The sequence below is a fragment of the Podarcis erhardii genome, assembly GCF_964252035.2.
Source record: "Podarcis erhardii genome assembly, chromosome: 15".
Taxonomy (NCBI): Eukaryota; Metazoa; Chordata; class Lepidosauria; order Squamata; family Lacertidae; genus Podarcis; species Podarcis erhardii.
Window position 1 is genome coordinate 24504146 of NC_138505.1, and position 27970 is coordinate 24532115.

Genomic DNA, 27970 nt, shown 5'->3' on the forward strand with positions numbered 1-27970 from the left:
GCGCGCGGAGCCGCGGGAGGCAAGACAACGTTACCTCTCCTCCTCCTCCTCCTCCGGTGCGCTTAAACCAGGCTGTCGCCTCCCACCCGCGGCCAGGAGGCGGCGCCGGCGAGACGCCTTTGGCCGGCAGGCTCCCGTTTTAGCTTTGCTAGGCGGAGGGGGCGGGAAAGAAACCCTTGCAAAGCGATTTCGCTCCCTCCTTCTCCTTCTCCTTCTCCTTCTCTCCTCCATCGCTTTCCTTTCTCCCCTCGACCTGCCGCCTCCGGGGGGTTACTGCAAGGATACCGGAGCAGGAGCAGCAGCGCATCCTCGCCTGGGAAGGGAGCGTGGGAAAGGACGCCCAAGGGCAAGGAAGGACCCGATCTCGGATGCTGAGCCCGGGGGTCTGTGCGTGGTCCCAGCCACCGGCTCGCCCCGGCTCTGCCTCGCCTTCTCGGGAGAGCGATCCTTTGGCGCCCCAGCAGCCGGCGCCCCCCCTGACTGGCTGCGATGGACCTGCGCCTCACCCCGCCTTACCTGAAGGTAAGAGTCACCTTGAGGGCGCCGCACTCTTCCCCTCCACCCGCATCGCCCTCCTCTGGCCGGTAGGGTTGCTTCCCGGGCCTGCGGAGAGTTCAGACGTGACGCCGTTCCTAACCCAGGGAGACGCTTGGAGGCGTGTGCCGGTCTCCCTGGACGGGGCCGGTGGATGCCAGGACTCCAGGAGCCATCGAAAACGGGGAGAAGAGCGCAGGGATTAAATAATAATAATAATAATAATAATAATAATAATAATAATAATAATAATAATAATAAATTATTTATACCCTGCCCATCTGGCTGGGTTTCCCCAGCCACTCTGGGCAGCTTCTAATTATCATCATCATCATCATCATCATCATCATCATAATTTATTTATACCCTGCCCATCTGGGTTTCCCCAGCCACTCTGGGCGGCTTCCAACAAAACACTAAAATACAATAACCTATTAAACATTAAAAGCTTCCCTAAACAGGGCTGCCTTCAGATGTCTTCTAAAAATCTGGTAGTTGTTTTTCTCTTTGACATCTGGTGGGAGGGCGTTCCATAGGGCAGGTGCCACTACCAAGAAGGCCCTCTGCCTGGTTCCCTGTAACTTGGCTTCTCGCAGCGAGGAAACCGCCAGAAGGCCCTCGGCGCTGGACCTCAGTGTTCGGGCAGAACGATGGGGGTGGAGATGCTCCTTCAGGTATACTGGACCGAGGCCGTTTCGGGCTTTAAAGGTCAGCACTAACACTTCTGAGTAAACACAGGATGCTGCCTTGTTCTGAGTCAGGTCTATGGGTCCAGCCAGCTCAGTGCTGTCTGCACTGATTGGCAGCAGCAGCCGCTGTCCAGGGATCCAGGCAGGCAGCTTTTCCACCCCCAGCCTTAGCTGGAGATGCTGCCAAGGAATTTGAACCCGGGATCTCCTGCATGCAAGGCAGATGCTCTTCCATCCAGCTGTGTGGCCTTTCCCCCTTTTGCTACCAGAACTAGAGAATCTGTGATTCCTGACTCCTAATTAGTTTGGGTCTGTGCAAATTGGGCTCCAGGTATTAATCTGTGTGCAGTTCACCCAGGGGTTTTTGCCTTGTGATGTTGATATCGGTTGAGAAGCCAGGCAAAAGGTCAGCCTATGGAGGAAGGACAATATACAAAATTTAATTAATAATAATAATAATAATAATAATAAGTGTCAGTTGTTGCTTTTCTCACCCAGGTCCCCATCTGTTTAGGGTTTAAACCAGGGGAGGCAACCTAAGGCTCAGGGGGCCGGATGCGGCCCAATCGCCTTCTAAATCCAGCCCACGGACGGTCCGGGAATCAGTGTGTTTTTACATGAATAGAATGTGTCCTTTTATTTAAAATGCATCTCTGGGTTATTTGTGGGGCATAGGAATTTGTTCACCCCCCCCCCAACATATAGTTCGGCCCCCCGCCCATGGTCTGAGGGACGGTGGACCGGCCCCCTGCTGAAAAAGGTTGCTGGTTTAAGCCAACCTTCCTAAACCTATTTTATTTCCAGCTGTTTTATTTCCAGGTTTCTTGGGGTTTATGGGTGGTTTAAATGTGCCTTAAATGCATGGTGAGTACAGAGCCTTAGACTACAATTCCCATGAGGCCCCAGCAAACACCGCTGCTTTGAAGCAGCATGTATCACTTGCTTATGGCATTTCCACCCCATATATTAAAGTACTGAACATTCAACACACGCTTAAAGCCCGTGACTTCCCACCAAAGAATCCTGGGGAGCTGTAGTTTGTTCTGGGTGCTGGGAATTAAAGTTCGGGGGGGGGACTACCATTCCCAGGATGCCTTGGGTGAAAGCCATGTGCTTTAAATGTATATTGAATATAATTTTGGTAGTTTCACAGCCCTCAGAAGTTTGGTGGGGGTGGCAGGCCAGGACGGGGCCTTCTCAGTGGGAGCCCCTAAATTGTGGAACTCCCCACAGAGGTGCATCTGACAGCTTCATTACATGGCTCTCAGAGAATGCTGAAGACACACCTCTTTGACACCTGAAATATGTGTGTTTTCAAGGCCTACCCTATTCCCGTGACAGCAATCTGCATTTTTTTATTCTTAATTTTATTTTATTTTATTAACATTTAAAACACATACATTTACATTTACACAATACATATACACAACACACTACCTTATTTTCATAGTGTAAAACTCTATATAATACCTACGTATACTATACATATCAACATACCTACCCCACACGGACACCCACCAAGTGGCTTGACTTCCAGCCGTTCTTGTTACGCTACTTTATTTTAGCAATTAGCTTAAATGCATTTCGTTATTTCTTTAATCTCTTCTTCTATCTTAACTTTACTCTCCTTTTGCTCGAATCATTTTCTGGATTCACTCAATATCTGTCAAAAGTTCTACTTTTTCCACATAGATTTTGATGTATTCCTTAAAGACAGCCCACTCCTTAGTCACTTTTTGTACCATATCTCCTCTTTTTATATTCTTAATTTAAAATTGTCGTAACTCACCCTGGAGTTTCCTGCCAAACAGCAAGTAATAAATTTATGAATAGTACCAATCAAGAAATCAATGAATGCGTGCTTTAAACGGCTGCAGTTTCCATCATTTTGGAAGCACTTTTGGACACATATTGAAAGCACATAGTTTCCCCCTTCCAAGAATCATGGGAACTGTAGTTTGTTCTGGGTGCTGGGAATTGTAGTTTGGCGGGAACAAGCGTTGCCAGGATCCTTGAGTGGGATGGAAGCCATGTGTTTTAAAGGCACAGCATGGCACAGTCTCTCTCTCTGTCTCTCTTTTGGATTGCTGTGTCTCCATGGTGACTGGGTTTTTTGTTTAGGATGCTCTCCTGACTGCTCTTTCTTTCCGCTGCTGCAGCCGGTCTGTATGATCTTTTTCCTCCCACAGGGACAAACCGCAGATGAGTCGGCCTGGGCGGGCCCACAAACCGCTTGGGCTGCCTGGCTTTAAGGAGGCAGACACATGACCCATTGTTGTTGTTGCTGCCGCAGTCCCAGGATACGAGTGGGAGGAGCTTCGCTGCCAACCTCTCAGCCAGCCCATCGCACTTTCCACTGCCTTCCTCCTCTCCGCCCGGCATCCTTACACAAGGCTAGCTGGCAGCAGAAGTGGCTCAGCCTCTCCTGAAGTGGGACAGCATCTCTCTCCGTAGGCGGCAGGCCAGCCCAAAGACCTCTGGTTTAAGTGAGACTCCAGGGATCTCATCTGTTGTGTGTCGTCCTACAGAATGAGGCTTGCCGAGTGTCTAGAAGCCGCTGGATTCCTATCCCACCGGAGCTGACAAGGTGCCGGACGTCGCAGGGGCTGGAGGTCGCAACCGAAGGTGATTCTACAACGTCGAGGCACATCCAGGGCGTTTCTTCTCTGTCTGTTCCAGATTCCTCCTGAGAAAGCCAGAGGGATCCTCGCTCGCTCCCGGCCGGGACTGGAAATTGGATACTGGTGAGTCACTGGGAGTGACTTTTGGAGAGGAGACAGGAAGGGGGAAATAGCTGAGCGGGACATGGCAAACTTTGTGTGGGCACCAAAACCAGCCAGGAGACAGTGAGCTCAGGCAATACAGTGGCACCTCAGGTTACATACGCTTCAGGTTACAGACACTTCAGGTTACAGACTCCGCTAACCCAGAAATAGTGCTTCAGGTTATAAGAACTTTGATTCAGGATGAGAACAGGAATTGTGCGGTGGTGGCTCGGTGGCAGCGGGAGGCCCCGTTAGCTAAAGCGGTGCTTCAGGTTAAGAACAGTTTCAGGTTAAGAACGGACCTACGGAATGAATTAAGTATGTAACCAGAGGTACCACTGTATTATGGTATTTATTTATTTATTTATTTATTTATTTATCAGCCAGCTTTCCCCCAGACTGGGACTTCATGAAGGCAGCTTTCACAAATTAGAACAACACTGATAAAATGCAAAAAGGTCCTTGGGTTTGCAGATACCTAGATACCCCATAGTGGTGGAAAGTAGTGTTTTTTTCTCATTGATTTATAGCAAGTTATTTCTAAAGTTTCAGCCATAAATTACCATCTCTTTTTTGTAAAGCACTTTGAGGCTTTTTAGAACCAAGCGGTGTATACATTTTATGAAATAAATGAATAAACATGCTATTTTTTATGTTAAATAAATAAATAAAAATGCAAAAAGCTAAAAATGTGTAACAGGTAATTGTTAAAAAGGACTTGAACTCCATAACAGAATTAAAACAAATCTATTAAAATGCTGATAGTAAAAACAGCACATTAAAAGACGTCATTTCCCGAAGGCCTGTTGAAATAAAAGTCTTCACCTGCCATTGGAAGGATAGGAAGGAGGGAGCCAGTCTGGCCCCCCTGGGGAAGGAGCTCCAATGGGAGCAGCCACTAAGAAGGCTCTGTCCCATGTCCCCCACCAAGTGTTCCTTTGTGGGTGGCAGGACCGAGAGAAGGGCTTTGCTTGAAGATCTCAGAGCCTGGGCAAGTTCATATGGGAGAATACGGTCCTTGAGATAGCCTGGGCTTAAGCCGTATAAGACTGACACCTGGGTTAGTTGGATGATTGTTTCAGGATAACCTTTTGTCTCTAGGCTCACAGCTGTTTGCACAGGGACTCTGTCCCTTGTGCTGATGCCAGGCTGCCGCCCCCGATGTGCCCACCCTCTCCAGGGAGAAGAAATGAAGCAGAGATGAACGCTGGCAATGGGGCACGACCCCTCTCTCCCTGGAAGCTGGATCCGCTGCCGCGTGGGGGGCAAAGGCCCCCCGAACCGTCCCGGCACGCTCTGCCCCTGGTCTTCACGGTGTTCGTCTGGCTGGCCACGGGGACCACCATGTCCAGCCTCAACAAGTGGATCTTTGCCGTCCACAACTTCCGCTACCCGGTCTTGCTCTCCTCCCTGCACATGTTGACGGCCGTGGTGGTGGGCAACCCTTTGGCGAAGCTGCGGGCCGGCAGGGCCGGGCACCCCGCCCCGTGCCCTGGAGCCAAGGGCAGGGTTTTCCTGCTGAGCCTGACCTTCTGCGCCAGTGTGGCCTTTGGGAACCTGGGACTGAACTACGTCCAGCTGGACTTTGCCCAGATGGTTTACACCACGACACCGTTCTTCACCCTGACTCTCTCCAAGGTGCTGTTGGGGAAACGCCACCACCCCCTGCAGTACGTGGCGATGGGGCCCATCTGCCTGGGGGCTTCCTTGAGCATCGTCGGGGAGGTGCATTTTGACCAAGCCGGCTGCTGCTTCCTGTTTGCCGCCACTTTCCTCCGAGGGCTGAAGTCTATACAGCAAAGTAAGTGTCTTGCATGGCTGCGCGTGGGCCGCAGGGTGGCCTGTGTGGAACATTGGCCCTTCTTAAAGGTAAAGGGTAAAGGGGACCCCTGACCATTAGGTCCAGTCGTGGCCGACTTTGGGGTTGCGACGCTCATCTCGCTCTATAGGCCAAGGGAGCTGGCATACAGCTTCCAGGTCATGTGGCCAGCATGACTAAGCCGCTTCTGGCGAACCAGAGCAGCGCACGGAAACGCCATTTACCTTCCCGCTAGAGTGGTACCTATTTATCTACTTGCACTTTGACGTGCTTTCGAACTGCTAGGTTGGCAGGAGCAGGGACCGAGCAACGGGAGCTCACCCTGTCGCGGGGATTCGAACCACCGACCTTCTGATCGGCAAATCCTAGGCTCAGTGGTTTAACCTACAGACCACCCATGTCCCATGACCCTTCTTAAGGGTCCTTTTAAAAGTGAGCTTCTAGTCTGGGAGTCATTTTAGACTCACAGCTGTCCAGAGAGGCGCAGGTCAATTGTGTGTCCAGGGCAGCTGTTTACCAGCTCCATCTGGTACGCAGGCTGAGACCCTACCTCCCCTCAGACTGTCTCCCCAGAGTAGTGCATGCTCTGGTTATCTCCTGCTTGGACCACTCCAATGCACTCTATGTGGGGCTACCTTTGATGGTGACCCGGAAACTACAACTAATCCAGAATGCGGCAGCTAGATTGTTGCCCGGGATTGGCCATTGAGATCATATCACACCGGTCCTGAAAGACCTACATTGGCTCCCAGTGCGTTTCCGAGCACAATTCAAAGTGTTGGTGCTGACCTTTAAAGCCCTAAGCGGCCTTGGCCCAGTATATCTGAAGGAGCATCTCCATCCCCATCGTTCAGCCCGGACACTGAGGTCCAGCTCTGAGGGCCTTCTGGCAGTTCCCTTCCTGTGAGAAGTGAGGTTACAGGGAACCAGGCAGAGGGCCTTCTCGGTAGTGGTGCCCTCCCTGTGGAACTCCCTCCCATCAGATGTCAAGGAAATAAACAACTATCTTACTTTTAGAAGACATCTGAAGGCAGCCCTGTTTAGGGAAGTTTTTTAATGTTTGATGTTTTATCGTGTTTTTAATATTCTGTTCGGAGCCACCCAGAGTGGCTGGGGAAACCCAGCCAGATGGGTGGGGTATAAATAAATTATTATTATTATTATTATTATTATTATTATTATTATTATTATTATAGTCCTTATGGCTGCAGAGATGTGCTTGAAAGCATGTGGGTGAAGAATATGAGCGCTCTGTTTTAGTTCTCCCTGGGAATAAATAATGAAGGAATTATACCAATCGAGCACATCTGCAAAACGTCTCTTGTTTTGCATTAAGCAAAGTTCAGCCCTTCCCAGAATTCTAATTGCGTTGAAACCAGAGCCAGATTCGAACCTGGAATCGTTCGTTTCATTTGTGTGCTGAAACTTAAAACGCTGAGCAGGGCAGATGGCATGTTTTGTTTTTGGGATGCTAAATCTTTGCTGGGAGGTTTTCAGAAGGGAATACTTTATCCTTCGCTGTGCTGTTGTCTTGGAAATGGGATAGCTCATTCCAATTTGTGTGTAACTTAAACATGCAGCCTTCTGAACCTTCTAATGCCATCTATTCAAAGTACCACAAATCCCACTTTAAACCGTCAAGGCTTTCCCCCAGGAATTCTGGGAGTTGTAGTTTGTTAAGGACTCTGGGAGCTTGTTAGGAGATACCTATTCCCCTCCAGAGCTGGAGCTCCCACGGTTTCCTGGGAAGAGGGATTGATTGTTAAAGTGCTTCGGGGAAGAGGGGAGGGTTTCTCTTAACAACTCTCAACACCCTTAACAAACTACAGTTCCATGACTAAAGTGGGATCATAGTGCTTTAAATGGATGGTGTGAATGTGACCATACACCAATGAATCTCTGTGCCAGTGATGGCCAAACTTGGCCCTCCAGCTGTTTTGGGACTACAATTCCCATCATCCCTGACCACTGGTCCTGTTAGCTAGGGATGGTGGGAGTTGTAGTTCCCAAACAGCTGGAGGGGCAAGTTTGGCCATCACTGCTCTATGCATTTTTGCAGCTGCTGCCTGGCAGGCGTTTGGGACTACAATTCCCATTAGTCCCGGCCAGGGCTGATGGGAGCTGTCGGTCACAACAGGCATGCTGGCTAAGACTGATGGGCACTATAGTCCAAAACACTTGGAGGGCATCAACTTGGGAAAGGCTACTCCCTAAAACATCATATCTGGGCTGGACTCTTGTCTCCAATGCAGGGTTGTGCAAATTTAACATGTACTTCCTCATTCTTGCTTGGTCATCTAGATGCTCAGAGAAATGTAAGTGGCTGTTTACTTTTGGAGGAGAGGCCACTGGGGGCTTATGATGGATTTATTTTTATTTCAAAAACACATCTTTTTTTAAAAAAACAATAACATATACAGTTTGGAAAAGTTCAGGACTCAAGGGCCTAGTTCTCAGTGAGGTGGTAAACCAGTGTTAGGGCTGTACTGCTTCAAATTGTACAAAATGATTCAATGCACATAAGCAGTGAACCTTCTCCTTGACCTGCTGGTTTTCTATGTGTGGGGAGTTTCCTACCTGTGAGAGAGCATTTCAAGGCATGAAGCTTCCTCCCCCAAAATCTGAAATAATAATAATAATAATAATAATAATAATAATAATAATAATAATAATAATATTACTACTTATACCCCTCCCATCTGGTTGGGTTCCCCTAGCCACTCTGGGCAGCTTACAACATATCGAAAAACAGTTGTATGAAGCTGGGACTGATGGGTTGCTTGGGCGTCCTGGCTGGGGCTGATGGGAGTTGTAGTCCAAAACAACGGCAGGGTGCCACATTGGAGAAGCCCATGCCATGTCGAGGAGGGGCCATCCCTCGGGGAAGTTTCCTCCTGCCTCCTGTGTGCTTTTCTTTCCCTCCTCAGCCCCTCTCTGAATTTGCTGTTTGTGAATTTGGTGTTCAGCTCCAAGGGCCTTCTGGCGGTTCCCTCACTGCGAGAAGTGACGTTGCAGGGAATCAAGGAGAGGGCCTTCTCGGTGGTGGCACCCGCCCTGTGGAACGCCCTCCCATCAGATGTCAAAGAAATAAACAACTATATGACATTTAGAAGACATCTGTATCGGGAAGTTTTAAATGTTTGATATTTTTTATTATTTTTATTTTTATTTTTATTTTTATTTTTATTATTATTATTATTAGAGGTAAATGGACCCCTGACCATTAGGTCCAGTCACGGACAACTCTGGGGTTGCGGCGCTCATCTCACTTTATTGGCCAAGGGAGCTGGCATACAGCTTCCGGGGCATGCAGCCAGTATGACTAAGCCGCTTCTGGCAAACCAGAGCAGCGCACGGAAACGCCGTTTACCTTCCCGCCAGAGCGGTACCTATTTATCTACTTGCACTTTGACGTGCTTTCAAACTGCTAGGTTGGCAGGAGCAGGAACCGAGCAACGGGAGCTCACCCCGCTGTGGGGATTCGAACCGCCAACCTTTTGATCGACAAGCTCTAGGCTCTGTGGTTTAACCCACAGCGCCACCCACGTCCCTTATTATTATTATTATTATTTTATATATCTCACCCCAGGTACCTTCCTGCAGGAGGAGCGCCTGGACTCGCTGACCTTGCTCTGCCTCACCTCCCTGCCCAGCTTCTACATCCTCTTTGCGGCCGCCCTGGTCCTGGAGGTGGGGCCCGCCTGGGACGGCACCCTGGCCTACGGAGGGGGCCTCTGGGCCTGTGTCCTGCTCAGCTGCCTGGGCTCGGTGCTGTACAACTTGGCCAGCTTCTACGTCATCTCGCTGACGTCGGCCCTCACCATCCACGTCCTGGGGAACTTCAACGTGGTGGGCAACCTCCTGCTATCCCACTTCCTCTTTGGCAGCCGCCTGACGCTGCTCAGCTACGCGGGCATCGCCCTCACCCTCTCGGGGGTCTTCATGTACCATCACTGTGACTGCATCGCCTCCTGCTGGCGCTCCAGGGGTGGGCGGGGCAAAGAGGAGTAAGCGGAGAGAGGGAGGACGTGATTGGAGCTGTGACTGTCAAGCGCGGGAGCCAATGGGGTAGGGGCCTGCCCCGCCAACCTCAGCCTGCTCTTGTCCAGCCCCCATCTGGTCCAGGAGGGTTGGCACTGGCTGCCCGCTTCCTGCTCCCTGGTCTCAATGTCGCTCAGCTGGGAGGAGGATGGGGACAAAACTAGAATGAGTTGACTCAGCCTGCTCTCTGGCGCCACCTACTGTTGGGCTCCCTGCTTTCTGCCCTACCCGTGGGCACCGGCCACCACGGGGAGTTAGGGTGACTCTGAATACCCGTTGTTGGGAGTTGCAGGTGGGCAGAGTGTTGGTTTGCTCAGGTCCCGCTTGCGGGCTTCTTGTTAGGGCATCTGGTTGGCCGCTGTGAGAACATGATGCTGGACTAGATGGGCTTGATTCAGCAGAGTTGCTTTTATGTTCTTACACCACCACTGCAGGGGGTGGCACTGCCGGCCAGCTTCCTCCCCTCGGTGTTGCCCTTGCGGAACTGCAGAATGGAGGACGGGGACAAAAGCTGCAGTTAGTTGGCTCTGCCTGTCGTTGGCTGTGGCGCCACCTACTGTTGGGCCTCCCTGCTTTCTGTCCTGCCAATCCCAATGGATGCCAGCCACTACTGCCATTGTGGGAAGGTGTGCCTCTCCTCTCTGATGGATCATAGCACTCCTCTGGTATGTTGCAGGGGGACAGTGGGCACTCATGAGCAGCAGATGCAAGAATTATGGGAAGGCTTATCTTCCCCCAAATAACTCAGCCCCACCTGACCCCGAGCCATTTTATGCACTGGGCAAGAGCTACAGCAGATGGTTTTTAGAGGAAGCCAGGAGACGCCACCTCTGCCCACCGAAGGATTTGACGGCACGGGGTGCAGGGATTAGATGCCGCGTATCTGAATTCTCACCTACATTGAATCTTTTTTTTAAAAAAAAATATTTTAAAAATCCCTGTCCCTAGAAAGCCAGCACCTTCGGAGAGAGAGGGTTCTCTTCTCATTTTCTCCTTGATGTGCTAGATTTCTACATGCAGGTAGGCTCCCCAGCTCCTCCGAGGCAGATAATTCAAACATGCAGACTCTGGGGAAGAGAGAAAGGAAGAGCGGATCTGCCTCAGCAGAGCTCCCTGGCACCAGCCGCTACTTCTCATAGGGCTAAAAATTGGGGGGAAACCAAGTGTTTCCTTCTTTTTAAAAAATGTTGAGACTTGAATGTGTGCTGGAGTACACCTCTGATCTCCGCAAGTCGCTTTGCAGCCATGCCAATTCTCGTGCCAGTTCCTTCCCAACCCCTCCGAGGGCACTGTGGGATTGATGCCCGCAGAGGGAGGTGGCACAGAGTTCCTCCTTTCCTTGGGCAGGGCTCCCCACTTGGTACTAAAGTACTGAATGTGCTGGGAGGAGGAGCTCCCATATAGGAGGAACATGGAGATGAAAAGTGGTGTGTTCAGGGCATGCATGTCTGTGCATGTGTGTGTGTGTGTGTCTATTTCCGTTCTCTACTGCCACCTGGTGGGGTGGCGTATAGTGCAATTTTTATGGATGGATGTTTTCTTTCTGTGCTGCCTGCTAGTGGATTAAGGGTGTGTGTGTGTGTGAGAGAGAGAGAGAGAGAGAGAGAGAGCTCATGCACATTTGCTTATGAGTAGACACCCATTAGTATTTCCTTATCCTCAATGGGCTACATCAAGGATGAGGAGATCTGCAGCCCTCCAGGTTCCTTTGGACTACAGCTCCCATCAGCCCCAGCCATCCTTATCAATGGTTAGGGATGATGGGAATTGTAGTCCCAGCATCTAGAGGACTATAGAGGTCCCCCGTTCCTGGACTAGGTAACTCTTCTACCTTAGGGTGCTCATTTGCTTTCGGTGGATGAAGAAAATCTTTACTATTTGGCTTGTGTGGATATATTCGAAGGGCATTTTGCACCTGCCCACCAGATTCACTGGAAATCCTCTGATGAATGGGCACCCATTAAGCCCACTGGTAGTGGGTGAAAATGGTCAGTATTACTCTCCATGGGGTAAAATGCTTTTGGACGTGTTTGTATTTGTTTACTTGTTGTTGCAGGGTGGGGGTGCACCCCGTTTTTTGAAGGAGTCAAGGTCAATCTGTGCATGCAGATCTAATCACATGGCGCAGAATTCTCTTGGACCAATTTCTGCTTGAACATGGAAGTCTAGCAGGCGAGGGGGTGAGAGTTCTAACCCACCCAAACTCCCTGGGAGGCTAGCTTTCTACACACAGGGAAGTGTTCGCTCTGAATACTTTGGTGTTCGCTCCTGCGGTTCGATGTGGATCTCATGTGTCATATGGTTCACCAGCAAGTGTTGATTGGCTTTCAGCCACTCCTATAGAAGTGGATTGTCATTTCCCCCTTACGACACTGGTTGTCCTGCTTTGCATTTTTCGTTCTCTGCAAGTGGAGGTTAATGTACATATCCGTAATGTCTGCAAGATGCGCCAATGTCGGCTTGCTGTCATTTATAGCAAAGGGGGTTCGATAATCAGTGTGTGTGTGTGTGTGTTGGTCAGGCTTCTCTGACCTGGCACTTTCCAGATGTTTTGTTCTTCCATTTCTACCAGACCCTACCAGCACACTTGTTTTGAACTACAACTACAGCCATTCTGGCTGGGGGCTGCTGGGAGCTGTAGTCAAAATATCTAAGAGGATGTTTTGGAGGAAGGCTGGGTTCCGGATATCAAGGGCAGAGCCAACACATTTGTCCCTGGTGAAAAGGCTGTGGATACAGACGTTTCCCTACTCAAGTGTAAAGGGAAACATAAAGGCTGAACTGACCCCCATATAGCCTGCCAGAATCAATTTGGTGCGGCAGAAAGAACTGTTAGCAGATTAATAAGATTGCCACTAGAAATCTAGCCGTGAGCACTCAGCAGTGCTGGGTGTGTGTGTGTGTGGCCAAATGTTTTCCCCAGTGTGTAAATTATTCAACTTTTTAAAATTTACAATACGTGTGTGTCTTTTTTGGCAGGGGGGAAGGGTCGAATTAGGTTCAGCCCTAGCCACTTTTGTGCCTGAGATAAAAATTCGCAAGGCACCACTTTTGTCCACTGACATGAGGAAAAGTCAATATGACGATTCTTCTGGATACGTTCATATAGGGCTGAGTAAAAGTGTTTGAAAGTGCTGGTGAATCAGGTCTGTCTGTCCTACTAGTACCCAAAATATATCGGCTGGAACAGGCACTCCTAGTGTCTGTCCTCTGTCCACTGTCGGAGGCAGTATGAAGGGGAAGGTAGGAAAAACACCACCACTGTTGAGGAATTCAGTATTGAGAGTTCTTGGGCTTCTGGTCTCTTCTAGCCCCCTGTTTATGTATTGATAGAAGGGCAGAGGTCTCCTCACAATACCATTTGTTTCATAAAACCAGATTTCTATGGTGTGAGGTGGGCCCTGTGTCATTGTTATCTGCCGCCTGAGTTGTCCATAAAGCACAAGGTATTTTGTGACAACCGGAGTGGTGTAGTTGTGAAAAGTGTCTAATCAGGACCCAGGGAAATTTGAGTTCCTGTCCTCACTCAGCCATGAAGCCCACTGGGTGACTTCACGCCAGTCACACTCTGGACATAACTATCATGGCTTCATACCCCACGGTTTTTGGATTCTGGCTAGTAACAGAAAGCCACAGTTTTGTGTGTAGTGGTAAACTGTGGTTTGGTTCACCAGTATTAACACAGGAAGCTGCCTCACACAGTATCGGAGACCGCCGGTCCACCTAGCTCAGAATTGCCTACGCGGGCTATTGGCGACTCTCCAGAGTTTCTGATCTGAGACATCACCACCAGCCCTACCTGGAAATGCCAGGAATTGAACCCACAGCCTTCTGCTTGCAAGGCAGATGTTCTGCCACTGAGCTACGGCCCTTTCCTTGAAGCCACCAGGGGAGGGGAACGAGTATGGAGGCTCGGTTTCACAAACCATGGTTTTCAACGCCAGGATCGTCAGCTTAGCCTACCTCACAGGGTTTTGTGGTAAGCATCTAAAGGGTAGGCAGAGGACCTCATATGCCAAGCTGAGATCCTCAGTGGGAGAGTGTTAACAAAATCACCACCGTAGTGGAGGCATCGCCATTTTTGCACGCACAGCTCTGGGGAATTGTATCTGTCCGGTTTCCTGTCTGGTGATGCCGTCGCCGCTCTTGCCCCCGACCCTTCCTTCCAGCAGTGAGCGATCCTTGCCGTACCACACCCAGCCTGAACCGTCCCAGCTAGGGACACGTGTCAAGTTCTCCTTTCGTGAACCGCCCGGGTCATGCCATCCGATCAATGAGATAACGGGCGACTGAGGGAACCTCTGGCGTAACCAGAGCACAAAGAAGGCCAAGCCGGCCTCTCCGGTTTCATTTGCCCTTCAAATAAAGCTCTATTTTTGTCTTACTTGAGCGGTTGTGCTTGTGTCCTTGAACGACCCGAGGAAGGGAGGGAAACAGAGATGTGGGCGAGAGGGAGAGCCAGAGCCCACTCCTCCACCTCCAGCAGCTGTTTTGAGAAAAGAAATAGCTCTACATCAGGAAAGAAGATAATTCCCCAAGGTCTTTGCCCTTCCGTTGCCAGAGAAGGCGGGCGATGCAGGAAAATGCCTGTTCCTGCCCATCACGGACGGTTGCCATGGCAGCCGGTCTCATGAAAGGCCTGCTTTTGCCAGCAGCAAACTCAAGGGGAGGTTTTTCATCCTACACCAGGGGTCAAGCACCTTTTTCAGCCCGACGGCCATCTTCTCTTCCGGGCAACGGTGCCAGGGGTAGGCAGGACTGGAGGCAAAGATGGGTGGAGAAACAAATATGAGTTCTGATTTATATATACTAGGCAGGTTCCTACTCACATTCAAATACGCTCTATCTGCCGTTCAGGCAAGCAGGAGGCGTTATCGGAGTTCAAGGGCACATTCCAGCCTGGCAAAAACACTCAAGGCCGGGTAGGAAGCAAAGCTTGTGAAGGACAGGGCCTGGGGACAGGGAGTGTAGCTTGGAGAGCATTCCAAAAGACAGATAGGCCTGGAGGGCCACATTGACTCCCCGCCAGGCCTGAGGTTCCTCGCCCCCCAATGTATGGAATAAATGGAGGCGGCAGATCAAGCCACATCTTAGGCCAGGAGTCAGCAAACTTTTTCAGCAGGGGGCCAGTCCGCTGTCCCTCAGACCTTGTGGGGGGCCGGACTATGTTTTTTTTTTGGGGGGGGGAAATGAACGAATTCCTATGCCCCACAAATAACCCAGAGATGCATTTTAAATAAAAGCACACTTTCTACTGATGTAAAAAAACGCTGATTCCTGGACCGTCTGCGGGCCGGATTTAGAAGGCGATTGGGTCAAATCCGGCCCCCAGGCCTACCAATGTCTTAGGGCTTAGGCCATCTGTTCCTCCTCCTCAGATTTCCCTCAGCGGATCTGGCCAGTTTTCTTACTGAGCTCCTGAGGCAATAAGGAGCTGTCCACTGGCTATATATTTGAGCTTAGTTTCATCCCAGTTTAAAACAGATCTTTAATTGTCCCTGGTTTCCACCCTTCAGTAAGGGGCCCAGGAAGGCAACGAAAGGGGAAATAATATTGCTTGGTGCTTATTCTCCCTTGCCTATCGCCCTTCCCCCCTCTCCCAATTTGGATTAACAAGATTAACGTCTTGGCATGATCTCGCCCTCCCGGGAGCCGCACGGCATGGGGAACATTCTGTTCCTGGTTTGTCACCTTCTTTCTCCAGCAGGGCTCCTGTGCCTTTCAACGTATGCAGGATCCTTATGGCAGGTAATGTCACACATCCGACCTGCATGCGGCACTCGAGTGCATCAGAGCTCTAAAAGGAAATGGAAAGTGGGCAAGAGATTTAGGGCAAGGGATCCCCAAAGCTGCCGCACACAGAGCAATGGGAGGCTTTGTAAACACTGTACATTTAAAGCACCATGTTATAAAGTTTTGTTCAAACAAGTCAGGATGGAGGCTGAATAGAGGGGTCATTTAAAAGAGCTCCCAGTTTAGCACTCGGATCTCTGAATGAACGGAGGCTGCTTTCAGACTGTTGCTGTTTTCAGGTGAGATTCAGTCGCTTCCTGACAAAAAGATTAGACTTTTTGCAATAATGAAGGTCGTGGGGAAATGCACTGGAAACGGTGAGAAAACCCTTGTTTTGATGCAATGTCATCTAAGCTCCCCAACATACAAATTAAAATGAATCTCATTAAACAGCCAACGTCGTGCGATCTCACTGCAAATAAATAGCCAACATCGTCTAACCTCCCTAAAAACGAATCAGGTTCGATGCTCAAGAAACTGGTCACCTGGAGGCACCAACCATCCTGCAGGTTTTGTAGTTCTTATTTATTTTCCTATACCCTGTACAAATCGCCTTTAAGGACAAGGACTCTCAAAGTAGCACACAATTTTTAATAAATTAAATGATGTAATAAAAGCACGTTAAAAACTACTGGAAACAGCTGCAAAATAAAAGAGTTAAAAACCAGCAACAGATAAACGCATTCTTGGCTTTAGCTTTTCGGAACACGGTGGACATGGTGATATGAGGCTTTTCCTATTTTGGAAATATTTTTTTGCTGCTTATCTGTGTGTCTGAATTCTTACAGCTAGTCGGAAAAGACATCTGGCTTTCTGTAAACACAGTGGAGCTCTTTGGATTATATTCTTGTGCCCAAGTTGCCACCTTTCCATCCTGGCTGTGCTCCTCCTCCTCTAACAGCAGACAGAGCAACACAAATAATTTAGGCAGGGGAGTTTTTTCCTGGCAGGGAGAGAATGTGTTACCTGCTTAATTACATCATGGTTGCCATTGCTTAAGACAGAATGCTTTGCTGGCAACTCTATATTTATATAAACCTAATATAATAAACATATTGAAGCAGTTTATATAAAAAGCAGTAACATAAGCATGCCTAGATTATAGTTCTTCAAAGAGAAACATTAACAGCGCAATCCTAACCTAATGTCTACTCAAAAGTAAGTCCTAAGAGCTTACTTCCAGTCAAGCAGGGTTAAGAATGCAGCCTTAAACACTACATTGTTTTTTAAAGTGTTCCAGTTATTCAACAGATATTTAAAGCACATGATTTTCCCTGACAGAATCCTGTGAACTTTAGTTTCCTCACAGAGCTAGAGTTTCCAACACTTTGAACAAACAACAGTTCCCAGAATTGTTTGAGAGAAGTCTTATGCTTTAAATTTATGGTGTGGATCTGTCCTTAATTTCCTGAGAGGAATGAATTTATTGAGTTGTGGCAAACTCTCACTCTGCACTGCGCCTGAGAGCCGCAGGAGATTACATTGAGCTCAGGTGGGAAAACTTGCCCGCTCAGAATCCAGAGTTTGTCAGCTGACTCTGGAGTAGCACAAAGCAAACTTCCTGTAGACGTTAAAGAATCAGCCAGGTTCCTGTTCAGTACTTTTCCTTTGGAAAAAGGAATAAAGTCGTTTGCTTGCCCACATATCTCATCCAGAAAACACCTTTGAATTCCAGCTGCAGAGGACTTACCTTTCTCTCCAGGTAGGTGAAGGGCTTCCCTCCTACTTTACAGGAGTTTAAAGAAGCTGTGGATTTTGTTTTGAGGTGGACTGACAGGTGTGTGTGTGTGTTGCTGGAGAGAGAAATTCAGAGCAATAAGGATGTGTGGTGTGCTCAAAACCCATGAAGCCGTGCTTAATAGTTTGTTTGTTTTGTTTTTAAAAAAGCAGTAAGTGCTGCATTCTGGCATCCAAGAAATCTATCCCCTTTGGGTGTGGAGGAATTACATCAGCCTTCCCCAACCTGGTGCTCTCCAGATGTTTTGTACTGCAGTGCCCACCAGCCCTCGGGCAGGGATGATGGGAACAACAGGCTAAAACATCTGGAAACTGCCAGGTTGAGCACAGACTGCATTAAACACTCAGATGTGAAGTTAGCAGCCAGGCTGTTTAGAAGCGAGAGGAAAGCACACCTTTCAGCTGGCTGTCTGCTGCAAACAGCGGGAATTAGTGGCTGTTTTTATCTTCACGCTCCTGTGTTTCCTTGAACACTTAACAAACCTTCTGGGTAAGAAAAAAACGTTCATGGACCACTGCCTGTTTTGTCAAGATGAAGTCTTAAAGGTACCAGTGGACTCTTTCGGGTTTTCTTTTCACTGCAGGAAAACCAGATCATCTTATCATTCTGTTCTTCTGGGTACATGGCCTTTCATTAAAGTACTGGTCCATTTAGCTTAGTATTGCCTACACTGACTGGCAGCAGCAACAACTCTCCAGGGTTTCAGACAGGGGACATTCCCAGTCCTACTGGGAGATGCCCTTGGGGTTTGAACCTAGGACCTTCTGCGTCCAAAGCAGATGCTCTACCATTCAGCTACCGTCCTTCCCCTAAAAATGAATTAAGATTCTAGCCCTTATGGTTTTAAAAGTGGCAGAGCATACAGGGCAGATGCTCTATCACTGAGCTACAACTCATACTCCTCCAGTGTCTTCAACAGATGCACTGGCAAAGCTTTCCCTGACATGGAGATAAAGTAAAGGGGAAAGATTCAGCTGCTACACTTACCGTATTTTTTGCTCTATAAGACGCACCAGACCACAAGACGCACCTAGTTTTTGGAGGAGGAAAACAAGAAAAAAAATATTCTGAATCTCAGAAGCCAGAACAGCAAGAGGGATGCTGCGCAGTGAAAGCAGCAATCCCTCTTGCTGTTCTGGCTTCTGGGATAGCTGCACAGCCTGCATTCGCTCCATAAGACGCACACACATTTCCCCTTACTTTTTAGGAGGGAAAAAGTGAGTCTTATAGAGCAAAAAATACGGTACTTTATGTTAATCTGCCCATGGCCAGAGGCAGGAGGAAGAGGGGCAATGGTCGGTGAAACCCCGCCACCACTTACAGTTTACATTACTCTTAACTTCTTCCTCATTCCTGTCAAGGCTGATGAACTCTGAGGCTGCCCATCTGATGAGATGCTTGCAGCAGATCCATGAGGTAAGGCTATTGGTGGCTATTAGCCACAATGTTCTCATATCTATAATTAAGGGACCCTACACTTCTGAATTTGCTAGTAGGCTACCGGCCCAGCTATGGTGATTGATCTGCCACTACAAGCAGAGGCATATCTTCTTCCCCACCCTGTGGAAATAAGTTGGTGCCCTCCAACTGCTTCGGGCAACTATTTATTCAACTGATTAACTGCTTGCTGTGTAAAGAGCCACTTTTAGAACACAAAGCATAAAGTCAGATGAAAATACCAATACATTACAATAAAATCCATAGAATAACCCTCAGAAGAGACCCAGTTAAACAACAGCAAAAGCCTATAATCAATAAACATCTGTGCAGACTGGGGCTGATGGAAGCTGTAGTCCAAAACAGCTGGGGGGACACAGCTGGAGGTATGGGACGCTGGCAGCGCTGTGGTCTAAACCACTCAGCCACTTGAGCTTGCCGATCGGAAGGTCGGTGGTTCAAATCCCTGTGACAGGGCGAGCTCCTGTTGCTCGGTCCCAGCTCCTGCCAACCTAGCAGTTCAAAAGCACACCAGTGCAAGTAGATAAATAGGTACCGCCGTGGCGGGAAGGTAAACGGCGTTTCCGTGCGCTGCTCTGGTTTCCGTCACGGTATCCTATTGCGCCAGAAGCAGTTTAGTCCTGCTGCCCACATGACCCAGAAAGCTGTCTGTGGACAAACGCCGGCTCCCTCAGCCTGAAGGCGAGATGAGTGCCACAACCCCATAGTCACCTTTGACTGGACTTAACCATCCAGGGGTCCTTTACCTTTTTACCTTCTAGCCCGATGTGGCTTATATGGGCAGTTTTGAGCCTTTCTTCTCTCAAATTCTTACAAGTTAAACCTATGCCTTGTTTTGTGTTCCTCGTTCCTGTCCTTTGTCCCTTTCTCCACTCCATCAGTCTTCTGGGACCAAAAAACCTTTCAAATACTGATTGCAGGATTATTAATATTTACTGCCTGGCTGCGTGTTTGGCATCTTCCCCCCTCTGCTGGTTGAACTTAGTCATTGCACCGGCATATGTGGGTCAGCCCTTTGATTCTTTTCAATTCTCTTGGGGACTCAGCGCCCTTCAAAGAAGTGTTCTTTATGCGTTGCATAACTTTGGTTTTTGCTCACAGGTTCTGGTTTGAAAAGTGTATTGTTTTTCCTTCTCTGCGGCAAGTGTCAAGTCTGGAGGGAGAGAAGGCACTCATCATCTTATATGGGAACCAATGGATTGGAGAAATAGGAATTTTTGGTGTGCTTGAAGCCCTAAGAGAGGATTTTTTAAAAGCCTTCCTCAAATCTCTGTTTAATTCCTGCACATTCAACAGATGCAGCCAGGATAAAACTGCTTTTCCAACTCTTCTTTGGCAAAATATTTGCTCTTCCCAAAACCAGTTTCTGAATGATGGGCTGGACCAGGGGCTGAATGTGGCCCTTAAGTCCTGTTGTGTTTTTAAAATTTTTTAAAATCTTTTTGTTGTTGTTGTTAACTTTGTTTGTGTTAAATATGTATTCTGTAGTTGACCACCTTTGTAATGTTTTATTTTGAAATCTTTAGGATAATATTTTAAAAAGGTAAAGGGAGCCCTGACCATTAGGTCCAGTCGTGGCCGACTCTGGGGTTGTGGCGCTCATCTCGCTTTATTGGCTGAGGGAGCCGGTGTACAGCTTCCGGGTCATGTGGCCAGCATGACTAAGCCGCTTCTGGCAAACCAGAGCAGCGCACGGAAACGCCGTTTACCTTCCCGCCAGAGCGGTACCTATTTATCTACTTGCACTTTGATGTGCTTTTGAACTGCTAGGTTGGCAGGAGCAGGAACCGAGCAATGGGAGCTCACCCTGTCGTGGGGATTCGAACCACCAACCTTCTCATCAGCAAGTCCTAGGCTCTGTGGTTTAACCCACAGCTGTTGTTTTGACTGTATACTCTTTATTTGACTTTCTTCAGAAATGTTTGATTCTGGATTGTTTTACAGTATTTATGTTTTAATATGCTGTAAACCACTTTGATATATATATATATATATATATATATATATATATATATATATGACATTAATAATAATAATAATATGGCCCTTGAGACTCTCCCCAGGACACACCCTGCCCCATGAACCATCTGTCTAATGTTGAACCTGACCATTGGTCCACCTAGCTGGCTGGGATGGGCATTTGAATTCTGATAATGCTTCTTGCTTGACTGAATAGAGGATGGAGGACGGTGCCCGAGAGTGCCGAAACTAGCTTGCTTTACAAAGTGGGGGGAAACCTTCATTGCTTTCCCCACTTTTGGCAAAGCTTCTAGCCCTCAAGGCAGTTGCCTTAAAGGAAGGAGGCAAATTTAACTTTTCTTAGAGAAAAGTGCCCCAAAATTGCTTCCAGGCAATCCTCTCTACTGAGCGTTCATTCTGACTTTTTGGTGGGGTGGTTATAAGATGTTGCACCAAGCAATTCTTGCCCCATGCTTTTTCCATGCATTTCCCTGTCACTTTCCTTACTGCAAAAAGTGTGATTTTTATTTTGAGGGAGAAAAGAGTTTGGTGCACCAGAGCCCACTTCAGTAGCACAAGCTGAATCTGCTGATATGCATGTTTGATCCACTGCTAAAGCAGCAGCTGTCTGGAAGCACCCGAAATCAAGGAAGAGGAGGCAGGGTATTAGCATGTGTGGCTAAGGGCTAAAACTGCCACTTTCATTTTGGGGAGAAAAAAAGAAAAAAGAAAGAAACCTTTATTTTTAAAGATTCCAAAACGTCATGCAGTAGCTAGCAAGCTTCTGAGTCCAGCAGAACTCTTCATCGGTTTGGATATTAAGCAATGCAGGAATGAGGGAGAAAGCTGACTTTCTATTGAAACTACAATGTCTGCAGCAGCAAGAATATTATTGGCCCAAAAATGGAAGCAAGAAGAGTTACCGATGATTGAAGAATGGAGGATGAAGTTAATGGACTCTTCTAATTAGATAATGCAGAATTAGATAAACTAACAGGAAGGATTGAAACTGGCGAGACCAGAAATTCACGGAAGACTGGAGTAAATTTACGGACTATCTGAAAAGTAATTGTGAAGAACAGACAACGTTTGTAGGGTTGCAATAAGTTTTGTGAGGAGTATTATTAGAAGTATTGTAAAAATGGACAAGGGGGAGGATGATTTGTTAAGAGATGTAAAGGCAATATTAAGTTATGAAATGCATATGAAGTGGTTAAAACGGTGGCTCATCAGAGGTGCTGATGGAAGTCTAAAAAGATTGTATAAGTGATAAGTTTTGTGGTACATTTTATAATTTATATGTTAAAATTAATAAAAAATATTATAAAAATAGAAACTACAATGTCTGCATGGTTCAAAAGCTCACTTTTGTCGCATTGTCTTAGGAGTGTTGCTGTTTGGATTGCTGTGACGACTGCCTGCACTTCAGAGTTTGCTGTTGCTAGTGAACCAGCTCTGGTGTGCAGAGATGAACATACCAAGGACTTTGGTTGCAGTATCTCTCTCCCTCTTTCCCCTGCAGGTATTCAGCAATGCTAATGAAATCCTCGCAGGCATCAGTCAGCCATCTGTGTGCAGCGAGGTGCTTCTGTCTGCACCAGGGACTGCATATATCCTGGGTATGGTATGGATTTGTGCCTATAAAAAAAGGCCCAGTGTCACAACCTCTACTGCCTATTGGTCTCCCTTTTCCGGAACTTGGGGGGCCGTTCAGTGAAGCTGACTATTGGAAGATTTGAGACAGACAAAAGGCAGTAGTTCTTCACACAATTATGGAACTCGCTGCCACGGGAGGCAGTGGGGGCTGAGAAACTTGGATAGCTTTAAAAAACATACAAATTCATGGAAAAGGCTAACAAATGGTTATGCTCTGCCTTCATGGTTGGAGACAATAAATAACAGCTGCTGGAAAGCTCAGGAGCAGTGACGTAGCATGGGTTGCCAAGGCCTGGGGCCATGTGGAAGGAAGGAAGGAAGGAAGGAAGGAAGGAAGGAAGGAAGGAAGGGAAATGGATGGGAAAAGATGGAATATGCATGCAAATTCAGCTGAATTCACTGGAGATTGCAGCTGTAGAGATAAGAAGAGTCATTTCCATTGACTAGAGAGGTCACTTCCTGGTTCGCATGGAGAAGCCATTTTCATTAGACCCCAGCTAGGGAAGAAGAAAAAAGGGATGTGGGTAGCGTTGTGGTCTAAGCCACTGAGACTCTTGAGCTTGCTGATCAGAAGACTGGCGATTTGAATCCCTGCGACGGAGTGAGCTCCCATTGCTCTGTCCCAGCTCCTGTCAACCTAGCAGGTTGAAAGCACACCAGTGCAAGTAGATAAATAGGTACCACTGCGGCAGGAAGGTAAACAGCATTTCCATGCGCTCTGGTTTATGTCACGGTATTCATTGTGCCAGAAGAGGTTTAGTCAGGCTGGCCACATGACCTGGAAAGCTGTCTGCATCAAACACTGTCTCTCTAGGCCTGAAAGCAAGCTGAGTGCCGCAACCCCATAGTTGCCTTTGACTGGACTTAACCGTCCAGGGGTCCTTTACCTTTCTGCACAGCTGTATTGAGACAGCACCAGGTGGTGAAATTTTGCTCCCCTAACAAATTTGCAACTGCCCCTGTAGCCCCTCCCCAATGCTACACCGCTGCATAGGAGGGGAGAGGGTTCTTGTGCTTGGGTCCTGCTTGTGGACATCCCATAATGGGCATCTGGTTGCCCACTGTGAGAGCAGGATGCTAACCTAGATGAACCAATGGCAGGTTAAATTTGCCGATATGCAAGCTGGATCTCACCCACAAAACAGTGGCCTTTGGGAAGTGGCTGTTGCAGCAAGGCTTGCAATATGTGACTTGAACCCTCAGAGGTGATTTCCTCCCTCTCTAATTCTTTTCTAAGTAACCCCACTCCACTGGTTTATGCTTGTGCACGTGCAAATCTATATCCCAACAGTTGCAGAGGATGACTTTCCTTGCTGTTTCTTGTTTTGCATCCAGGGTTGTCGGAAGTGTACCGGGTCTCCAAGCGCTTGGAAGAAGGGATGAAGGCTCAGAGAGCGGAGAGCGAAGCCCTGCTGCACTGCCTGCGCAAGGTGGATCTGGCCTGGAACAACCTCCTGTCCTTTCTCGCCTTTGGCCATTCTGTATTCCAGATGCTGGTAAGGACCTCTTGGGACGTGGGTGGCGCTGTGGGTTAAACCACAGAGCTTAGGACTTGTCGATCAGAAGGTCGGCGGTTCAAATCCCTGCGACGGGGTGAGCTCCCGTTGCTCGATCCCAGCTCCTGCCAACCTAGCAGTTCAAAAGCATGTCAAAGTGCAAGTAGATAAATAGGTACCACTCCGGTGGGAAGGTAAACGGTGTTTCCGAGCGCTGCTCTGGTTCGCCAGAAGCGGCTTAGTCATGCTGGCCACATGACCCAGAAGCTGTATGCCGGCTCCCTCGGCCAATAAAGCGAGATGAGCGCTGCAACCCCAGAGTCGGCCACGACTGGACCTAATGGTCAGGGGTCCCTTTACCTTTAAGGACGTCTTAGTGGATAGATGAAGAACACCGGAGACAAGGGCTAGTGCTGACCCCACCTCTCCCTCTGCTTAGCTTATTTGGTGGGTTTCTCTCTGATGACAGCTTGTTTACATACCCTCCAACAATTCTCCAATGAAAACAGGGACATCCTAAGGAACAGCAGGACACTCTGGGATCCAATCAGAAACTGGGATGGCTTCTGTAAACCTGGGTCAAAACTGGGACACTTGGAGGGCTTGCTGAGGCTTGGTCAATAGCACTCTGGGAAATGGTGTCATCATTCCGGCAGTGAAATAAGCAGCAGCTTATTTATTTGTCCCTTAGGAAGATAGAAAGCTGTCAAACAGAACTGGGTCATCTAGCTCAGGAATGTCCACACCATCGGATCATTCTGTTCTTCTGGGTACATGGCCTTTCATTAAAGTACTGGTCCATCTAGCTCAGTATTGCCCACACTGACTGGCAGCAGCTCTCCAGGGTTTCAGGCAAGGGGACATTCCCAACCCAACCTGGAAATTCTGAGATTGAACCCAGGACCTTCTGCATGCAAAGCAGGTCTTCTGCCAATGAGCTACAGCCATTCACTGTGCTGAATCAGACTCTTGGTCCATTGAGCTCAGTGCTGTCTACACTGACTGGCAGCAGCTCTCTGGGGTTTCAGGCAGGGTGTCTTTCCCAGCCCTACCTGGAGATGGTGGGGTTTGAACCTGGGACCTTCTGCATGCAAAGCAAGTGCTCAATCAATGAGCTACAACCTTCTTCACCATCTTCTCTCAGCATTGCTTACTCTGACTGGCAGCATGCCTCTTCAGAGTTCTGATCCTTGACCAAGTGCCTGGGGTTGCAGATTTGGGCTGTGGGGCAGAGAAAGCCAGGTTCTGACACTTTGGGTCCGCCCCCCCCCCCCCCGTGTTGACTTTGCTTACAGAATGTTAACCTGCTGGAGCCGTCTGGTGAAAGTGACTCTCGCTTGTCAGCTTCTGACCTAGCACCCGAACCAGTCTGTGGGGTTTGCCTAACTGAGGTGAAGCGGGAGCCCCAGGTGAGCTTATTTATTTTTTAATTTGTTTCACACATGGAATGGGGCATCTGTGGTTCTCTAGATGCTGGTGTTAAAAGTGCCAGACTAGGGACCCAGGAGAGCAGGGTTTGAATCCCCACTCAGCCATGAAGCTTGGGCTCGTTGCTGCCTTTCAGCCAAATTACCTCACAGGGTTGTTGTGGGGATTAAGTGAGGAGAACCATGTACTGTACACTGCCTTCAGCTCCTTGGGAAAAAAGGTTGGAATATGATTATAATAATCATGTCTATTCTTATCACCATCACGACTACTACTATTTGGTAGTAGTATTTTAGTTGCCTGTTATCCAAATGTAAGGGACACGGGTGGCGCTGTGGTTTAAACCACTCTTGGGCTCACCGATCAGAAGGTTGGCGGTTTGAATCCCCGCAACGGGATGAGCTCCCGTTGCTCTGTCCCAGCTCCTGCCAACCTAGCAGCTCGAAAGCACACTAGTGCAAGTAGATAAATAGGTACCACTGTGGCGGGAAGGTAAACAGTGTTTCCATGCACTCTGGTTTCCGTCACGGTGTCCCGTTGCACCAGAAGTGGTTTAGTCATGCTGGCCACAAGACCAGCATGTGGACAAACACTAGCTCCCTCGGCCTGAAAGCGAGATGAGTACCACAATCCCATAGTCGCCTTTGACTGGACTTACCGGTAACCGTCCAGGGGTCCTTTACCTTTACCTTTAGCCACATTAAAAAATGACCATAATAGTTGTCGTTGTTAAATTTATTGCCTTCCCTTCACTGGCAGGTCCCAGGGTGGGTTACATCAGCTTAAAATGCAGAATTAAAAACTGTTGAAACATTACAGTCAGAGGAATACGGTGAGTCCTGGAAACTCACACCTCAGGTGTTCAAGGCTTGTTTAAAGAGGAGAATTTTAGCGTTTACTGAAAGCTGAAGAACAGAAGAACACCCTTAACAGCCACAATAAGCTTTAGCAGCACTACTAACAAAACGTCATTTTAGTCTATGAGATGCCATGGGGAAAACACAATTCTCTAACTGGTGTTGAAAAGATCTTAATGAAGGTTTCAGGCAGATTACTCTGGGAAGGGTATCCTGTAGACAGGGAGCCATGACCAAAAAGGCCTTATTTGTTTTTCTTTGCCTTCTCAGGTGAGTTCTGGAAACTCAGATCCTATTATGTATGAAGGTAGCTGTTATCATGCCAGCTGTGCCAATTTCTGGCTGAACTGTGTGGAGGCCACTTTGCCAGGAGGGACGTGATTCTCCCCCCCCCCCCCGCCCACAACTTTCTGAATGTACTCCAGTCATCAGTTTCTTTGAAGGTTAAGAAGATCTGGAGACACAAACAGAGACTTTTGGAAGGCTACAGAATCATCTCCCAAGGCTTCATTGCTGGTGGGAAGTATCTTTGGAGAGACAAAACAAGATTGCGTGAAACCAGACTTGTACGTTTCTGTTCATCAAAACAATCTTGTTTTTGTAGGATGCCTTAAAATGTGCCCAGGAACAACCTGTTTTTCTAATTTATTTCAAGCACTTCTCTATCTGTATTCTGTGGGTTTGCATCCAGACTAAATCAGTGGTGGTTCATTTCTGTGAGCATCAATGGGACCATGCAGAATCTTTTTGCACAATTGATGTTGTTGGTGAAGCTTCTACCTCAAGTGACAGCTTTTTGGATCTGCTATGACCTTTTCTGCCCACCCAACCAAATGTCTGCTAGATGTTTTGGACTACAATATATAATTCGGTATTTGAAAGATTGGTATTAGCAATTGTATTATAATTTGGTATTGTTACAATGAGGCTGTTATTGGATGGTAATTGAAAATTAATAAAAATTATTATCAGCCTAGTGACCACCAGAAGTTTTATACTACAACTCCCATCAGCTCCAGAACCATACGGCCATGCTGGCTGAGAGTGATGGGAGTTGTACTGTAGTTTAAAACTTCTGGTGGTCACCAGGCTGGGCTAGGGCTTAGCAGTGTGAGACCTGACCCGGGCAGCCACGATTTACATCCCTGGTATCTTTGCTCCATTGCCAATTTTATGCCATCTTACTTTGGTCCGACTAATTGAATTAGCCTTGCCCTTGGGTAAGTACGGGGACGCGGGTGGCACTGTGGGTTAAACCACAGAGCCTAGGACTTGTCGATCAGAAGGTTGGCGGTTTGAATCCCCGTGACGGGTTGAGCGCCCGTTGTTCGGTCCCAGCTACTGCCAACCTAGCAGTTCGAAAGCACGTCAAAGTGCAAGTAAATAAATAGGTACCGCTCCGGCGGGAAGGTAAATGGCGTTTCCGTGCGCTGCTCTGGTTTGCCAGAAGCGGCTTAGTCATGCTGGCCATATGACCTGGAAGCTGTACGCCAGCTCCCTCGGCCAACAAAGTTAGATGAGCGCCGCAACCCCTAACGGTCAGGGGTCCCTTTACCTTTACCTTGGGTAAGTACAAAGCATGACATTTGCAACCAGTATCGCGAAATAAAGACTTAATGCAGGTCCATAGCCTGAAATAAGGTGAGGGTAAAGAGGCCTAAGGAAATACTGTAAAATGCAAGCAGTCTTTCATTTTACTAATTAAACGTATTGTTCAATTTTATTACTATAGGTGCT

At 48.1% G+C, this 27970-nt stretch overlaps 2 protein-coding genes across 4 annotated transcripts; both read left to right on the forward strand.

Annotated features, from left to right (window-relative positions):
- The first annotated feature begins 224 nt into the window (after positions 1-224).
- Positions 225-12982, forward strand: SLC35E4 (solute carrier family 35 member E4). Its single transcript, XM_081842079.1, has 4 exons — positions 225-522; positions 3752-3967; positions 5090-5789; positions 9397-12982. The coding sequence occupies exons 3-4, from the start codon at positions 5150-5152 to the stop codon at positions 9816-9818; spliced, it is 1062 nt and encodes a 353-aa protein (XP_081698205.1). The 5' UTR covers positions 225-522; positions 3752-3967; positions 5090-5149; the 3' UTR covers positions 9819-12982.
- Positions 12983-15804: 2822 nt separating this feature from the next.
- LOC309330454 (synergin gamma-like) lies at positions 15805-27959 on the forward strand. Of its 3 annotated transcripts, none has more exons than XM_081842149.1 (7): positions 15805-15880; positions 18741-18795; positions 22319-22415; positions 23788-23948; positions 25244-25357; positions 26504-27453; positions 27805-27959. In XM_081842149.1, the coding sequence occupies exons 1-6, from the start codon at positions 15843-15845 to the stop codon at positions 26612-26614; spliced, it is 576 nt and encodes a 191-aa protein (XP_081698275.1). In that variant the 5' UTR covers positions 15805-15842; the 3' UTR covers positions 26615-27453; positions 27805-27959. The 3 variants fall into 3 exon arrangements, with proteins under 3 accessions (XP_081698275.1, XP_081698277.1, XP_081698276.1); XM_081842150.1 differs by lacking the exon at positions 15805-15880 and adding an exon at positions 17200-17343; XM_081842151.1 differs by lacking the exon at positions 25244-25357.
- Positions 27960-27970: the final 11 nt, after the last annotated feature.

What these genes read in the sequence shown, in the direction of transcription:
- SLC35E4 (XM_081842079.1), top strand. Translation starts at nt 5,150, where the DNA reads ATGTGCCCACCCTCTCCAGGGAGAAGAAATGAAGCAGAGATGAACGCT. An exon ending in GCTGAAGTCTATACAGCAAA is followed by an intron (nt 5,790 to 9,396) that starts GTAAGTGTCTTG and finishes ATCTCACCCCAG; the next exon opens with GTACCTTCCTGCAGGAGGAG.
- LOC309330454 (XM_081842149.1), top strand. Translation starts at nt 15,843, where the DNA reads ATGAACGGAGGCTGCTTTCAGACTGTTGCTGTTTTCAG. An exon ending in CAGACTGTTGCTGTTTTCAG is followed by an intron (nt 15,881 to 18,740) that starts GTGAGATTCAGT and finishes ATTCCTGTCAAG; the next exon opens with GCTGATGAACTCTGAGGCTG. An exon ending in AGGTGAAGCGGGAGCCCCAG is followed by an intron (nt 25,358 to 26,503) that starts GTGAGCTTATTT and finishes TTGCCTTCTCAG; the next exon opens with GTGAGTTCTGGAAACTCAGA.